This window comes from Nicotiana tomentosiformis, chromosome 9 (assembly GCF_000390325.3).
Source record: "Nicotiana tomentosiformis chromosome 9, ASM39032v3, whole genome shotgun sequence".
NCBI classification, from domain to species: Eukaryota; Viridiplantae; Streptophyta; class Magnoliopsida; order Solanales; family Solanaceae; genus Nicotiana; species Nicotiana tomentosiformis.
In genome coordinates this window covers 11,567,441-11,586,717 of record NC_090820.1, presented here as the reverse complement: position 1 = coordinate 11,586,717, position 19,277 = coordinate 11,567,441, and the positions used below count along the sequence as shown (strand labels likewise).

The 19,277-nt window shown below is 34.1% G+C and overlaps 1 protein-coding gene and 1 pseudogene across 1 annotated transcript; one reads left to right on the top strand and one right to left on the bottom strand.

Annotated features, from left to right (window-relative positions):
- Window positions 1-9,888: 9,888 nt before the first annotated feature.
- On the top strand, window positions 9,889-12,356 carry LOC104088972 (uncharacterized; annotated as a pseudogene).
- Window positions 12,357-12,399: 43 nt separating this feature from the next.
- On the bottom strand, window positions 12,400-18,848 carry LOC104088982 (guanine nucleotide-binding protein subunit gamma 1). Its single transcript, XM_009593775.2, has 4 exons — window positions 18,218-18,848; window positions 13,004-13,056; window positions 12,885-12,929; window positions 12,400-12,806 (listed from the first exon to the last, which is right to left on the bottom strand). Exons 1-4 carry the CDS (start codon window positions 18,332-18,334, stop codon window positions 12,722-12,724), a joined length of 300 nt encoding a protein of 99 aa, XP_009592070.1. The 5' UTR covers window positions 18,335-18,848; the 3' UTR covers window positions 12,400-12,721.
- Window positions 18,849-19,277: the final 429 nt, after the last annotated feature.

Here is a 19,277-nt window from a genome sequence, read left to right as displayed (position 1 = left end):
TATTGCTTCATTGGCCTGAGATACAAAATGATAAACGATGAAAAATAAATTTGAAAATTTCTTATTAACAGAAGAATTGTTTACTTATTTCATGATATTGAGCTTACATCCGTTCTATGTAATTCATGCTAAATTATATCATTGGTATTTTATTTATAGCATATAGTAAGTGTCGGAGCCGCCCCCTCGTCACTACTTCTTCGAGGTTATGCGGGATACTTACTGGGTACGCGTTGATTTACGTACTCATACTACACTTGCTGTACATTTTTGTGCAGTTGCATATATGTTTAGTGACCTTGTGGGCGCTGAGGCGCGGTTATTTGCGGGGACTTAGGTGAACTGCATTCTACGTTACGAGTTTGCAACCAGCAGGGTCTCCTTCAGAGTATTTATATTTCTCTTATCCGAATTTGTATTCCGGACAGATGTTGTATTTTATTTTACATTCCTAGTTGAAGCTCATGCACTTGTAACACCGGGTTTTGGGGTGATTTGGGTTGTCATGTATTGAAATTGTTAAAAATATTTATTATTTACTTTGTAAATTTCATCTTTTACTATTTAATTGAAGGAAATATGATTACAAAAATATTAAAATGAGACCCAAATTAAGTATTTAATTTTGGCTTGCATGACAGCGGTGTCCGGCGCCATCACGACCTTTAATGAATTTTGGGTCGTGACAAAAAGAGTACACATATTTAGTAATACGCAATTCTAGCTGCCTCATTAAAAAAACCTTACAAGAAAAACCATATGGGAAAAACCTTAGTAAGGAAAAAAGAGCACAACGCGTATTTCACTCCCCCTGATGAAAACCTTGTTCCAAATATTTGAGTCTCCGCATTTCAATCTTGTATATCATCTTCTCAAAAGTTAAAGTTGGCAAAGATTTAGTGGACAAATCTGTTGGATTGTCACTTGAACGGATTTATTGCACATCGATATCACTATTTTTCCGAAGATCATGTGTGTAGAATAATTTTGGTGAAATGTGCTTCGTTCTATCTCCTTTTATAAATCCTCCCTTTAATTGGGCTATACATGCTACATTGTCTTCGTATAATATTGTGGGTTTTGTATCACATTCCAACCTATATTTTTCTCGAATAAAATGAATCACTGATCTCAACCATAGGTATTCCCTACTTGCTTCATGAATAGCTATTATCTAAGCATGATTTGAAGAAGTAGTAACAATAAATTCCTTTGTGGAGCGCCATGATATGACATTACCTCCACATGTAAACACGTACCCGATTTGAGATCTAGCTTTATAGGGATCGGATAAATAACCTGCATCTGCATAACCAACAAGATCTGCACTATCTTTGTCAGCATAAAACAAACTCGTATCAAGGGTTTCCTTTAAATATCGCAATATATGCTTAATCTCGTTCAAATGTATCCGTGTAGGAGAAGAGCTATATCTTGCTAGTAAATTAACATAAAATGCTATGTTAGGCCTTGTAGCATTAGCAAGATACATAAGTGCACCAATTGTACTGAGATAGGATACTTCGGGACCAAGGAGTTCATCATCCTCATCTGGAGGTCGGAATAAATCCTTATTCACTTCAAGTGATCAAACAACCATTGGTGTACTCAATGGGTGCACTTTGTCCATGTAAAAGCATTTTAAGACCCTTTCTGTATAGGCATATTAATGGATAAAGATCCCGTTTGCTAAATGTTCAATTTGCAGACCAAGACAAAGTTTTGTCTTTCCAAGATCTTTCATCTCAAATTCTTTCTTAAGTTATTCAATTGCCTTTTGGAGCTCTTCTGGAGTTCCAACAAGATTTATGTCATTGACATAAACAACAAGTATAACAAATTATGAAGCCATTTTCTTTATAAAAATACATGAACAAATAACATCATTTATGTAACCCTCTTTCAGCAAATATGCGCTGAGGCGATTATATTACATGCGCCAAGATTGATTTAAACCGTACAAAGATCTTTGTAATCTGATTGAGTACATTTCACGATACTTTGAACTATATGCTTCAGGAATTTTAAATCCTTCATGGATCTTCATATAGACTTAATCAAATGAGTCATATAGGTTATGACTTGCATTTAGATGGTATGACATCTTCAGGGGTCTGGACTACATGTCTGATCCTCATAATCTTTTACAATATTGTGAATTATATTATATCAAATATATCGTCGACGATCATTTTATATCGGTTCCTAAGCGACATAACTTGTTAAGATCTCATCACTTTTCTTATTTTCAGGTACCTGAACTTCTTCTAGAGTTTCATGAAATGTTATGTCGTGGGCTCTTCTAGAGCTCATTTCCTACTCATTATGATCATTTGCTCCTATCATTTTTCAAGGATTGTTACCTTTGGAACCGATCGGTTTACTACGCTTCATGCATGCAGTAAACTTTATCCTTCAGGGACTTCAATTTTAATAGGAGCATTTGCAGCTGAAATATGATATTTAATTTTAAATCAACAAATGCTTCTGGCATTTGACTTGAATTATCTTCTAAGTGAGGATCATATTAATGATAATTCAATTCATATAGCATATTTTCTAGTTGTTTATTCCATCCCCCAAATGTTAGAAAAACTAACACATATCCTCAATCTGCTTTGGAAAACCTATCTTTGTGCATTGTGCTAGAGAAATTAATCATATACCACACATTAAAAGTTATTAGATAGTAAAAATATTTGGTTTCTGATCCTAAACCAATTGTGAGGGGAGGACTTATCATATTTTGTTGGTCTGATGCATACAAGTGCTGTTGTATGCAATTTAAAAAATCTTAGACCAACACATGAAGTTTTGTTCTCATAAGCAATAGTTTAGCCATTAATATGAGGTATTCAATGCTAAACCGGCTTGGATATAAACCAGTGTTATCAAGATGAACTGTCTTGATTTCATAATCTGAAAATTATGCTCTTAATTGAGAAAAGCAATTCAAATGCCAAACTGCAGGTTGATAATAATCGTACATGCAACCATCTCATTGTCACGATCCAAAATTCCACCACAAGTGTCGTGTTGACACCTAGTCTCTAAGACTAGGTAAGCCAATTTTCATTACATTTCGAAGCCATTTTTTAAAAATGAAACCAACAACGGAAATAATTATAACAATCTCCCAAGACTGGTAGTACTAAGTCACGAACTCTAACATAATACATGAAATGATCTCAATGATCGAATACTCAATACTGTTTGATTAAAAATTAACAGTACAATAAAATGAACTGACTCCAAGGGACTGCGACGACCAAGCAGCTCTACCTTGAATCCTTGCGATCACACTCTAACTCTGTCCAGGTCCGATACCTCCAATACCTGGCTCTGCGCAAAAATGTGCAAAAGTGTAGTATGAGTACACCACGGTCAGTACCCAGTAAGTATCAAGACTAACCTCAGTGGAGTAGAGACGGGGTACAATCAAGACACTCACTAGTCAAATAACATGTACAATATAGCAGTATACAATAGTACTAGAAAACAACTAGCAATGATAACAACAAACTCAACCAGTGATATAACAACAAGGCAATAAGAACATCATAATTATTACTCAGGCGAATAAGGAACACAAGTACAATCAACAAGTCAAGTCCTTCAAATATAAATCCTTCACATATTATTCTTTAAGATAAATATATTTCGAATATACTTCTTTTGAATAATTATCTTCCAAATATAATTCTTTTCAATAAATATATTTTCAAGTAAAAGTCACAATGTGACACCTCATTTCACAATTATAAAAATTACGGGTCTCAGCCCACTTTCATATTTTCCACGGCACCTCGTGCCCATAATTCTATCACCATCACACGGACAACTCACGTGTCAATAATAAAATCATCATATTTTTCCTCGGTACCTCATGCCCATATTATTTTTATAACTGCACGGACAACTCACATACCAAAATATCAATGTATATAAGATCCGCAAGATCAATTTATTTTCAATAAAGTAAGGTTAAAATATTTAAATCAAGTAAGAAATCAACAAAAAGATAGTTTATTTTAGAAATCATTTGAGAGAGAAAAAATGACATTTTCTTTAAAATAAAGCATCAGATAAACTACTGATTCGGATATAAAATTTATTAAATTAAACATACTGAAAATTTTCTTTTATTTAAAACAACTCAATCATCAAAGACAAGTACAACCCAAAAATACAAATCCTCAAAGTCTCGTACGAAAAAGTCAAGGTCAACACAATACATCAAGAAATACAAAACACTTAATATTAAGTCAAAAAATACATCACGAAAAATAGAAGAATTTACAAATTACGAAAAAAAAAAAAACAAAATAACCAAGGGCAAGTGCAAACATAGTCCCGAAGTAAGTGCTCAATAGGGGATCTCCCGAGATACTGTTTTGTAGTCCTAAAATAAATATGCAACAATAACAATGCCCCCAGGCCATCACAAATCAATCCCCGACATAGCCCCCCTTGTCTCGCCACGTGTGCAATAGTAAAGTAAATACCCGCCTTGTCTCGCCACACGTGCATAATAATATTTCCACCTTGTCTCGCCACATGCGCAAATCCACATATATATAAATAGCCCGCCTTATCATGCCGCATGTGCATAAATCAATAGTAATAATAGCACGGCAGAAACCTCGTGCAAACACCCGAACATAACTCCCACAATATAATGTGCCAATATTACATCTCATAAACTGCACCTCAAGTGCTCAAATGTTACAACATAGTATAGATTGCACATCAAATGCTCAATTATTATAACTTATCATAGATTGCACATCAAGTGCTCAAATATTACAACTTATCACAAATCGCACATCAAGTGCTCAATTATTATAAATTATCACAGATTGCACATCAAGTGCTCAAATATTACAACTTATCACAGTTTGCACATCAAGTATTCAAATATCATAATTTGCCACAAAAATCAACAATACCTTATTTTCCACAATAAGGAGTCTATGGCTCGACCATAATGTGCACAAAAATCTAAAGAAAATATCCGAAAGTGAACAATTCAACAAAATAATATTTCACATAAAAATCAAGGTGACAATCACACCAAATCATCATGTAAAAATAATCTCAACAAACAAGGATGTAGGCATGACAAATAGAGGATTTAATAAGTGCCAATAATTTCCAATTTAGTACATAAGGGCGTCAAAGGATTTTTAATCAATGAAATTCGCACATATAAACCAAGTACGTACTCGTCACCTCGCGTACATAGTTTTTAATTACACAATTTGCACATAAGACTCAACCTAAGGGGGAATTCCCCCACTCGAGGTTAAGCAAGACACTTATCTTTTTTTGTTTTTGAAGTTAGGCCGATATTCCAAAATCGCCTTCTTGCTTGAATTGACCTTCGGACGGCTCCAATCTTTCTTGAGCCTTCCTTACATTACTACGAGGTTCCGAAAATTCTAGCAACTTCAATCTATTTAGAAGCATAACAAAAGTGAACCATAATTAGGAAGATTTTCATGGTTTCAGCTCATTTGAGCATTTTATCAAACATTAGGTGTGCAAATTTGGTTACAAGGTTCTTTTACAAGCTTTCCTTCATTCCAAAACTCAATCTTTATTTATTTGATCTTAACAATCTTCCCACAAACCTTATTGGTACAAGCATATATACATAATACTCTTACACCCAAGAATCATACTCCCAATCACCAATCTTTTACCCCAAACTCGAAATTGAAGACTAGGGGTTGAATCTTACCTCTTTGATGAAGATCTTGTGATTAACTTCCTTGATTCTTGAAGATTGGATGATTAGAATGTTAGGTTCCCTCCTTCTCTCTTTAAAATGCTCTTACCTCCCTCTAAAACCCTCAGAAAAATACCCCAAAGCCTATTTATCAAAATGGGGTCGGGTTATGAAAATAAAAAAATTAACCCTCCGAAAGCAGGTCTGCGGTCGCATAATGGACCGCAGATTGGGTATGCGGGCCGCAAAACTGATCGCAAAATCGGTGCCCAGAACTGGGCTCTTCTGGTCCATTCTGCGACCAGTTTGCAGTCGCAAAAGCAGCTTTGCGATCGCATAACTGTTTTGCGATCGCATAACTATTTTGCGATCGCATAATTGCATTTTTCTAGCCTTTGGTAATTTAGCCATAACTTCGTATAGGAGTATCCAAATGACGAACGGTTTAAAGCGTTGGAAACTAGATATATAGACCTTTCTTTTGATAGGTAACACACTATATAAATCTTCATATCAAGAGAGGTATGCTCGTTTGAAGTTAGGTCTTGTGCGAACTCACTTGAAACTTTAGTCTATTATGAAATTTCCAACTTCAACATTCAATGTCGAAACCTATCGAATCAAGTCCGATTGACCTCAAATTTTGCACACAAGTCATAAGTGACATAACAGACCTATTCCAATTTCCAGAATCGGATTCCTACCTCGTTATCAAAAACTCAACCTTCGATCGAACTTTCCGAAAATCGTCTATTTTCCAACTTTCGCCAAAACGCATCGAATTGTCCTACGGACTTCCAAATCCAAATCCGAACACGCGCCTAAGTCCAAAATTACCATACGAAGATATTGACATCATCAATATTCTATTCCGAGGTCGTTTTGCTCAAAAGTCAACTCTTTGGTCAACTCTTTCTATTTAAGCTTCAAAATGAGAATTTCTCTTTCAATTAAATTCTAAATCTTCCGAAAATTAAACTCGACCACACCCGCAGGTCATAATACATATTATGAAGTTGCCCGGGACCTTAAGTCATTGAATTGGGCGTAAATTCTTAAAACGACAAGTCGGGTCGTTACACTCATATATGAATCTATAAGTGGGTCACATGATAGGTGAATGTGCCCATATTCACCTTTTATATATTTTAGAATTAGAGGTCTTAGTCCCAACTTTGGCTAGTATAATCATATTATTATGAGAACAAGCAACACAACAGAATTTTTGAAGAATCTTCTAGTTCTTCAATATATGCTTATCAGAATTCTCAATTAGGTCATCATATTTAAACCAGATGGCAAATAAAAACTTTTAGTTTATTATCGCATGTGCTATATTTTAGTAAACTTCTGGTTTACTATGACACAAACTTTTATATCAGTAAACTTCTAATTTAATGTGGCTACTTTTGTATCAGTAAATTTCTGATTTACTGTAGCTACTTTTGCCTCAGTAAAAATTTTTGGTTTACGGTGACTGCTACGTGATGTAGTACAAATTGAAGAATAAGGCAGGTAAATTCTCACATACATATTTACCCCCTATGATTGTGGAAACATGAAGATATTCAATATTTCAATCATTTGTAGTCTCAGTATGATTGTCATTGTAAACTTCGGGCTTATCATAACATATGTTTTGACCATAATCATAGAATATGAATGCTATATTTGTATATAAGCTCTTCGAGATCCTTCATTTATTATTCACAATCTAATATTATTCAGACACTACTTGAGCCATATGTCTTCTAGACAAACAGTTAGCTCTTCAGGAGTTTTTGATATATTTTGTACTATCAAATATTGCTTAGACACTTCTGGTATCATGAGAGAAAATCATAATCACCTCCACCAATATAAAGGCAATTCTAAATTTATAAATATCATAAATTAAGAATTTCAGTATTTTTACCAACTTTGTGACAAATATCTCCTTCAGGGAGAAACGCCATTAACATCTGAATATTTTATATCAAAGCGGCAACCACATAGTCATTATATCCTTCAGGGAAATATACATGAGTTGTTATTTTCTTCGGGGTAGTTAATAACAACTAACCATAATATATCAATATGGTTGTAGTCAAAAGCATTCTACAAGAATGCTTTTGCCTTAGAATAATACTTTTCAAAGATGTTTGACATACAACAGGTACGTGCGGCAATGATATTTATGCCAAAAAAAAATATTTATATCCTCTATTATTCTACCTCTTCAGGAGGTGAGTTATGGTATTCCTTCGTTCACTCAAGGGAATAAAAATGTGCTTCAAAAATAACTTTGAATAACTCATTATTTTGTTTAAGAATAGAAAGATACTGCTTCAAAATATTTTCCTACTTCAGGAGGAAATTTCAATTGTATTACTTCTTCGGGAGAAAATTTAAAATATAAAATATTGAGTATATATTCTCTCAATCATATTAACTCTTCTGGAGATGAATTGTAATATATTTACAACAAGAGCACATTCATATTTACGATTTTATTAAAATTATCACATTCACTTCGAGGAATGGATTAATATTTATAAAAAATTCTCATCCTTCAGGAAATCGAACATAACTATCTGAACGCGCATTAATCACATCAAATTGTGATGCTTCAACATCTTTTAAAATATTTACTACTTCAGGAGCAAATCGAAGCGTGCATGTAATATCGAGAATATTTCTCTAGCTTATCTTCAATTGTAACCATAGAAAGCCTAAATTATCACTTCTGGTGGTCATAGGCATATACCATTTCTGGTGGTTAATAAAATCTAGTTACAATGAGATATACGAAACATAACCACTTCTGGTGATTGTATATTTCTTGCAAACTCTGCTGGAGTTTAAGTGGATCTAATAATATTATCCACTTTGTAATCATTTATTAAGATAATTAGGATGAAAACAAATACCAAAATAGGTATTGCATACGTAACATATAACTAAGCAAGCGATGATAAAGATATAAACCAAATATAAGCTAAAGGCTCAAATTACTTTACACAAATTTGGCCACTCCAAGCGTAAGTGATATCCACATTACTACTGCCAAGAAGAAAAGCTCACCACCTCAAGGATATAATCTGCCTTATGATGCTCGGAATGAACAAGATCTAACCACGAACGTAATAACGTCGCCTTACATTGGAGATGAACACTGAAATAGAAATTAAATTCGAAGTAAGTGCTCAAAATGGCAGTCTCATGCTGATAACGTGTTATAAATTAAAATCTGTAAATTAAATAAAATGAAGACAAGTATAGAGAGATTGATATATTATTCAACTTCAATATCTTGTACATAATGAACTGAAAACTCCTCTAGTTATAGAAGAAAGGAAGCAGCTGCGAGGCTTTTCAGGAAGCAGTTGCGAGGCTTTTCTTGAGCTGCTTGTAAGATGTCTGCATGAGCTGCTTGCAACCTACCTGTTTAATAAGAAGCTGATGCAAATTATTTCATTAAGTTGCTTGCAACCTTCCTGCATCAGCTATTTGTAGATAAATTTCAATAGAGTACCAAAAGGATAGTCTTCTTCAGGAAGATTATTTATAGTGGAGTAATAAATGGACATTCAAATTATAAATATTTTCATAACAATTGATGCATTTGTGACTTTGTAGTGTTTTATCAATTGAATCTTTTTAGACTTTTAGTATATATTTGTTGAAGAATTTTATAATCCATATAGGATAAACCTCTTTTATTTTTGTTAGATAAGTCATTCTCAATATAGAATTATAAATAAAAAGTTTTTTTTTTAAAAAAAAGAGTTAATATGTAACTAATAAGGAAGCATAAAGCTTCATGTTACTAGTAAGGAAGTATAAAGCGAATTCAGCAAATACAAGTATACAACGGATGGGACTCCTAAATGCAATTATAAATTGCTTTCACCAATTGATTTATAAGTCTCATGGAATAATTGCGACTTATAAATCACTTTCGACAATTGCGACTTATAGATCGCATTATAAATCGCATTCAGTAAATGCTTATATTTATTGCGATCAGACACTTTAAAACTCTGAATATCAAGGTTCAGTTTTTTCTACTAAGGTTATTAATTATTTTTATTCAGATACATAAACATGTGATTTAATGTTTTATTATTTATATTGAGTACATATTCTTTTATAATTTTGAAGGTAAAAAATAATATATGGGACCTTTCGTATCGAGATTCTGGATCATGTTATTCCCATCAAAGGAGAATAAGATTGTGGTATTTTGGATTGGATTACGTTTAGCAAAACGACTACGCTTTACAAGTTGCATTTAGGAGAGGTCGTTACTAGTAATCCTATGTTGGTAGCAATGTTGAGGAACTTGTTTACAAGAACATACGATTCGAGATACAATTACTAGTACCTTATGTTTTCTTCTGTATTTTTGAGTTATTATTCTCACGTTTATACTCTTTTAGTCATGTCAATATGCATCAAATTATATTAAGTTAGGTGTTTGTAGAGAGTGGTTTTAGTCTATGCAGAGACTTGTAGTATGTGGAAACTCTAATTTGCATTAAAGACTTTAGTTTTATTATGCCACGCCTAAGATTCGAACTTGTGATTCAAAGAAATTTTTGAGCCCCCTTTATTAATACATTTTAAAGTTTCCCTTATGTCAAGGAGATTCTAAAACTTAAATGTATAAAAAAAATTGTTTTTACTCTATTTGCACGGTAAAATTGTTTTGAAGGTAAGATTTTTAATTAGAGAGTTTACCTTACAATTTTGGACAGATAGCACCACATGTAATACTATTTGGGGTATAAATGAAACCGACAAATTACACCAACCCAATAATTCGAGTCAAACCGAGAAAACAAATTTGATTATGGTTTGGTTTGATGTTGGAAAAAAAATACGACCATATTTGGTTTGGTTTGGTTTTAACTAAAAAAAAGTCAAACCGAAACTAAACCAACCCGACATTATATGTATAGAAGTTTTAAATATATTTAATACATAAAAATATTTATGCTAGTGCAGTTTATAAATATTTCTTAAGCTTTTTCATAGTTTTATCTTTTAACGTATTATTTCAAGCTTGAGCTTATAATTTTTGGATACTCCAATAAGTTTTATAGTCCATAAATGTTAGTAACTCAAATAAATCCTAAACCAAAATCATATCAATATTAATGCTAATAATAAAAGACATTCAATTCAATTGTACTATGGATGAAAATAGTGTTGGATATCTATTTTTTTAGTTTTTCCATGGTTTAGATAAAATGTATAACTTATTTTTCTTTTAGTGGTTAGTCATGTAAATAATAGTACTTATTAGTCATAATTTTAAATTATGTTTGTTTTCATTATAAACATTAATAATATTTATTTTATGCGATTTTATTATCTTTATTGTTGAATATTTTAGTACAATGCCATGACTCATCTCATATTTATGTTATTTTATTGAAAAACACCTTATATAGTTCTGTCTTACTAGGATTAAAAAAAATATATTTGGAGCACAAATTTTACGTTTTGTGCTATGAAGACTTTATGAAAAAAACCCCGGAAAAACCCGAAAACCCGAGAAAAATCTAGATTAAAAAACCTGACTTTTATTGGTTTGGTTTGGTATTTAGATTTAATAACCCGATACAATTGGTTTGGTTTGGTAATTAGAAAATCGGAACCAACCTAACTCATCTACACCCCTGCTGTGTATATAGCCATGTATGATTTAGATTTGTTTACCTATATGAAGAATTTTTAGCTTCTATTGAAAATGATAATAGTAAACATCACTTGATACCTTGTGAATTAGTAAACATCTTCCTTGAAGTGTAAAATTTGTCGCAGGAGATAGTAGGTATTCGGTGAAATAGTCGAGGTTCGCACAAGCTGGCTCGGACACCACCATCACAAAAAAAAGGATAAAGAAAGTTTCTTGGGCCGTGATTTTTTCACCATCTGCATTGATAAATTGGAGAAGTCGTTTAACCAGAGCTTAACTAGGATTAATTTTCTTCTTGTATGTACTTGTTTACTCCTTCCCCCTGTGTGTGTCTGTTAACATTGCATGAAAATATTAGGAACTTTTATTTGCATCATATTTTTGCAGATTACAAAGTCGTGAATTCAACTCATTCCACATCCAATCATCTTTGCCATTTTCTCCTGGTGTTTTCTTCCTACTTATTTTACCAGGTCTGGGATCTCGGCGGCGAAAAAAGGGTCAGGACATCATGGGAAAATTACTATCGCGGAACTCATGCCATCATTGTAGTCATTGACAGCAGTGACAGAGCCAGGATTTCCACTACGAAGGACGAGCTCTTTAGGCTGCTGCTGAGGATGTGCAGAATGCCGTTGCACTAGTATTTGCAAACAAACAAGACCTTAAAGATGCCATGACATCTGCAGAAATAACTGATGCACTTTTCACTTCATAGCATCAAGAACCATGGTTGGCATATTCAAGCCTGCTGTGCCCTCACCAGCTACGGTTTATATGATGGTTTAGGGTGGATTGCACAACGAGTTACTGGAAAAGCAACAAACTAGAGCTAGTCGGATAAAAAACATACAACAACAGCATACTCAGTATAATCCCACATAGTGGGGTCTCAGGAGGGTAGTGTGTACGCAGACCTTACCCCTACCTAGTGGAGATAAGTCGGATAAAAAACATGCCTTTTGTATTTATCGAAGAGATATAAAACAAATAACAGTCATTCTTGATCAAAAGGTTAGCAACTCAGACAGGTATATAAATCATTTCTAACCACAAGCAAATACTTGTCAATAAGATGTTATAATAGAAAATTGTCATCTGCACAATGCTACCAGTGACCTATCAATAAAGATGAGAATCTTGATTTTCAACTCTTAAGGGATATAAAAGATGCCATTTTCTACACATTGAAACATTTCATTACACACTTGATAAGACATCTCTGTGTTAGGCAACACGCTGTGCGTACCAACTTCACCTTCGTCTCCAATCAATGAAAATCTCCAAAGTCAGCCAAAGAGTGATTACAATATCCAGCATCTGCAACCCGATGTATCTTGTGGTCCTTCAAACCATCGATCCCAGTAAGGATTTGTTGGACCATGTGTTCTGATGTAGAAAATATTTAATAAATTAGCAAAATATAAAACTCATGAGACGTGGCGATAAAGCACGAGTAGTTCTTACACTGGCAGTAATGGATCTGGACTCGTTTCCACATTACTTAGCATCCTAAAGTCCATGTAAGAGAATTAAGTTAGACAACCATAACGCGCACTGAACAAAAACAGATAATTAGTACTTACTCCTTGCAAGCAGTTGACGCCTTTTCCATTTTGTCAAGCAATTCAAGTTCTTCCTGCACATATTACATCATTGCCGAATAGTAAATAAACTTGTCGATAGACAACAACAAAAGAAGAGTCAATAGACGAGTAATAATCAACAAGTAATACAACATTTTTTCTGATGTTGACACAAGAAAAGCAACGGTGATCAACCATGTCTAGTTTTAAGCCCTCTCAAAGAACATTTGGACAATGCCACCAGAAATTACACGACATGCAAAAGATGACTTTGCAAATAACAAAAACCACCGTAGCTGTCAAACTATGGGCTAATTGTGCATCACACTGAACATATGGACAACAAAGTCACATTTGAAAACAAACTCAAAAAAGGCAGGCAGGCCTAGGGAAAGAAGGGAACATCAAAAAGAGCAAAAGGATGTTCCATTAATATACAGGTCCATATTCATAAAATTATGTTGGACTTTGTGCGAATAAATTGTCGCCAAGGTATCTATAAAATATATTTCAGGATTTTGACCCCACTATGTGGGATTATACTGGGTTTTTTGTTGTTGATTTAGACCATAAGAACTTTGCTCGAATATGGAAGAACAAAAAAGCTATAACGAGGACAGTCAAATTATAACTCCTGATTGCATCAGTAGCACATAACTTTCCTTTCTTTTTTTTTTTGAATAAATCAAGAGTATTATTAATGTTACACCATGTTGGTCTCAAATGGACATATATAATACAATACACGTTAAGCCTCCCAAAAGTCTTAGCCGCCTATCATCTAGACAGGCCTACATGTTGACATGTTGTCACCAAGTATTAACTCAATTAAGTCTGCCAATACTGAACAATGAATGGTTAAAAGTATTTTCTTATTATTTACCAACCACATTGGAGATGCGCAAGCACATCCTGGTGGTTGCACGAATCTCATTCTGGATAGGTGCACACACATTGGTCAAAATAACAAAGTAGAGCAAAAGTTAAGCGTATCGAGTTCCACGTAGTACATTTCCAAATAATAGAAAGATACTTGTAATCCTATCGATACAGCTAGTTGCATATGTTGTAAGGTTACTGAATGATCAACTGTATACAATATGAATGGAGAAAAAATTGATTCTCCCATTAACAAAGAGGTTATATAAGATGTGATACCCAAAATATCACATGCATATGCAGAGAAATGGTAAATATTGTATATAAGAGCTTCTTAATTGATACATTTGATACTAATATGCATTTTCATGAAGAGGTTGTCACAGTTCATTTAGACAGAGACTTTCGGCTGCCATTATCTTGTGGCTTCACTTATAAAGATTTAAATGAACTTTTGCAACAAGGACGAAACATCCTTCTCTATCCAACAAATTCCTTTGCATGAAGGTTATTGTAAGAACTCCTTTACCAGGTACATAACCTAAAAGCTTACTCTTCGAAGTCCTTTGACGTAACTCTACCAAATAAAGTTCTTCATGCTCTGAGGATAAAAAGTTTCAAAATTTATGAGCAAGAGATGCTCTGTGTTTCTCTTGACCAGTTCTACTTCCCAAATTTGACATGTAAGATCACACAGATGAAAAGGTAACTTAAACAACAATGCACCAGGACTAGGTCATCACATAAAGGGAACACCTTTTGTACGGAACAAAAGCATCAGCACAAACTCACAGAACAATTTATCTTGAAATTATCCTGATAAAAACATGAATACAAAATTCTAGGTTGTGTAGCACAAGCAGTAAATTGAAGATCCATCCCATTTAAGATTTCATAACCAAAGTATCTACAACCCTTTCCCAGTGTCAGTTTGTTCATTCACAAATCACGTTTTGAATATTTTCTATGACTTCTGGCTTTTGTTAAGAGGTTCACATTATATTTGTAAAGCAAATTTGGGACTCAGTCTACTGCCTCATTGAGCACAATAGAAGAAGACCCACATAGTCAAACCAATCAGTTGCGACTAAAGCTTAAACCTAGTTTTGAATTCTACTTATTAGGGATCAGAATTTGAATTGTTCAAATCTCAATCCGCTTGGCAAATTTGTATTGTTTTTCTATTACAACCACTTCTTTGCTCTAGAAAGATTTAGTTCATTTAGATCTTTTACTAAGCCTCAATATCATCTAAGGCATTATCCACTCAAAGAATCCAACAGAGATGGCCTTTCACCGGAACTCTCTCCACTCCCACCATACAACTACCGCCAGCCAGCACCAACGCATCACTGCGTCAGTCTTTTCTCCATATTTTTTCTACTGCTACTACTGAGAATATGTTACTGTCAATATAATGTATTGGAAGGAAATCACCTCAATATATACTCTTTTTATTTTTGATAATGGTGGTACCCGTACCACATTGCACGCAACTAATTGTTCCACCAGGTACCAGCATCCCCTCACCAGTACATGTATTGGATAATCCGGCCCAATATACTTAGGTAGAAGGGAAGAAATTACCTGACTTTTTTGCCTCTCTGACTTAATTGCAGTAGATTGTATATTTCAATCTTTTTAACTAAATACCTTTTACTTGATAGTGGATGACTAATTTCACCCCCTGATATCACAAGTCAAGTTTCTTTTCATAGGATCCATGGATAATCATTTGACTGACGCAACAATTTGATAACGTCGGATCAACTCAAGTGCACATTAAATGCGAGTTATGAGTGACAACTAATCTAGTAGAATCAAGCTAATTCTAGAGTTGAAGAGGCCTTCTAAGTCAAAGTAGGTATCAAAGTGTGGGACTTTGTAACAGAACTGATGTTTTCTTGTCTATCTTATTTCTTTCTTAATAGGTTCTCTTTCAGTATAATTCTCAGTCTAATACCTGAAGTTATATGTGTCTTGCATGAGAGAAGGAAAGTGGATAATCTTTCCTCTCTTTTTTTCCTATTAAAGTAAACAACTTCTCTACCCCATGGTAGGGGTAAGGTCTGCGTACACACTACCCTCCCCAGACCCCACTCATGGGATTATACTGGGTTGTTGTTTCTATTAAAGTAATTTTTTTTCTCTGTTTAAAGGAAAAGTTAGTAAGCAAAAGAGAGAAGGGGTTATGTAGTACATTAGCCACAAAACAGTAAAAACATCTAAGTTCAGATTATTACTCCCTACGTCCTAATCTTTATGACACTCTCCATTTTGGAATGTCTGAGCATGTTTGACACCATTCCATTTCTATACAGTTTTCTCAATTTTCAAGAATTCAAATTCATCAAGCGATTCAAAGTTTAAAACTTTGATGTAATGTTTCTCTACTAAACTAGCTTTTCCACTGTTATTTTAATATATTCTCCACAAGCACTAATCTACATTCAAATTAACATCTTGAACGCAGTGTTCAGTCAAATACCGCCATATAAAAAGGATGGAAGTGAGTATAAAATTCTAACCCCCTTTCACAGCTATAATGAAATGACAAAAGCATAAGCGGAGCTAAGATTTGAAGATTATAGGTTCTGAATTAGTCACATAAACCATAGCTCGTTTTGGTTACTGGGTACAAATTTAATGAATTTCCTAATACAAATATAGTTTTTAAGCAAAAGCGACTGGGTTCGGCCGAACCCGCACCTAATGGGTTCGGTTCGACCTTCCGCCTCTGGATAAAAGGTCTGAAGCTAAGAACTGATGGAAAGAAGCCGAAGACAACAAACAAAAAATCTCATTTCATAGCCAAAGAAGATCCTTGTATTTGTCTACTTTCATATAAAACAACCACCACGAAAATTCGTCATCTTCAAAAAATCTTCACAGCAAGAAACCCCCGACCAACATAAACTCTTCAAAAAGTTCACATTTTTACGATCTATTCCCCATATTGACCAACAACATTCATGGTCAGGAAAAGCCAAAACAACAGAAAAGCAACTTCTTTTATTAGCAGGCAGTGAAGGAACTCTAGTTCAATTACTCCGATTGGTTTGTGATCCAGTGATACTTTTCCTCCTCTTCTACGCATTTTAGATTTCCCTCTCTTCTCTGCCGTCTCTTTCTTTCTCCCACTCCAACATCAATTAACTAGCGCTCCTCATTCTAAATAACAAGACACTCCCTCCACTGACTTTCTATGTTGAATGAATCAGTTCCTTAATGAGAGAAACAAAGTTCACTATGTTACTTTCTGACTTCAGATGTCTACAGAAAGGGGACATCTGTCCATGCCTCATTAGATATTACACCAGCACAATCTTTTTTTTAATCAACCTTCAAAATCTATTCAGCAACACAAAAGTGAAGGCAGCTCAAACAGTACCACGAAGTATTTCTCTTGCAATGCGGCAGCTTTATAAGCAAACTCTGAACCAGCAGTCAGAAACTAAAACAGCCGAGTCATGGATTAAACCATCTCAGCATGAACGAAGAACTAAAGATTTTATGAGCCATTTTCACCAACAAGTTTCAAAAGCTCTAGCTAGAGCTCCATGCCAACTCCAAAATATACTCGAAACAATAAATACTCAACTCTCAAAAACATAAAGAATTCACTTCAAAATTCAACGATTTTTCTCCCTATATGTCCCATTTCTCCAACAAGTTTCAAATGCTCTAAATAGAACTCAATTCCAAGTCCAAAACATATTCAAACGGCTCATATTCAACTCTCAAAAACATTATCCACTTCAAAACACAAAGATTTCCCCCTACTACATCTAGAATGCATCCGAAAGGGGACATAAACTTCAGGCCTTCCACAAATCAAGAACTTTACTACGATATGAGAAATGAAACAGCTCATGTCTCATGAACACAGCAAAAAAATTCTTTTCATAATTAAAGTAAAAAAAGCTCTACTGTTTGTTAGTTGATCGTCAACCCTTTTCACCCATATTATCGGGCACATAGAACAATAGATCCCTTTTCTCTTTAACACAATTCACTATTTTCACCTGTACATTATACCAATACAACAGAAGAATTCCCCCCTAGGAAAAAAAAAATTCAAACTTTATCCTCAAATAGAGCAATTAACAACAACCATATTCAGCTAACCAGAAAGAACAATCAAATTTTAAAACTTCTAAAGAACAAAAACAACAGTTAAGCCTCAGTTCCAAACAAGTTGGAGTAGGCTATTTGAATCATCACTAACCATGTTACTTCATATAAACTCATCTCAGGCCAATATTATACAAAATAAAAGTAAAAGTAAAATTAAAAGCAAAGCCAACAAAAAGTCAAAAGAGACATCAAACAAACCTCTAAGAAGCGAGTTTCTTGCTCAAGTCTCTTCAATTCAGCAGATATCCTATGTTTCCCTCTTGTATCAGTTGCTGCAACAACCGATCTCAACTGTTCTGAGCTCTCTGATTGCATTATTTTTTTCGCACACACACACACTTTTCTCAAAAGCTCCAAATTACCTAAAGAATCAGAATCATGTATACACAACTAACAAAACTGTTCAAACACTATAAGAAAAGAACCCCATTTATTAAAAAACAAAAAAAACAAGAAAAGACCAAATCCCTAAAAAAATCAAAATCGTGTAACAAACTAACAAAACTGTCCAAGAACTAAAAATAAAATAACCCCATTTGGATAAAAAATCAAGAAAGACCCAATATTTATTAACAAAAATAGAAACTTTGAGATTCTGTAACTGAAACTTAGAGATTCTTGGACTGTAAATAGACAGAAAAAAGGGTAGCAGACAATTGAAGAGACAATGCAGAAGGTAAAAAGAGAGTGCTTGAGGGGGGTAGTAGGGGGTGGGTGGGGGTAGGCTGGGTGGGGGGTGGTTTACTTTTGTTGTTTTGTTCTGCAAAAGTGAATTGAAATGTTCCAAGGGATAGACAAAACAGAATGAAGAAGAAAGATGAAACCAAAAAGAAAAGAAAAAGAAAAAGGAAAGTTGGCTTTTTGGTATTTCAATTGTTTTTTATTTTTTGTGAATAATGAAAAAGTTGGTAATCTTTTTTTACTTATTTACTTTTCCCTTTTTCTCTCCCACTACTTTACACCAATTTTCTGTCTTTTTTTGTCTCTCTTTCCTTCTTGCTTGAGAAAGGGGGGGGGAAGGGGGGGGGGTTGAAGGGGATAGGGGGTTAAGGGGGAGTCTCCCACTGTTTAGTTCAGACTTCAGAGTTGTTGCTAAGCACTTGGAACACTGATTTGTCACCTTCAACAGTCAGTCAGCTCCAATATCTCAATATCATCACTACCAGATTTTACCTCTTTTTATCTTTTTTTTTGTGCTTATATATATATATATATATATATATATATATATATATATATATATATATATATGAGGTTT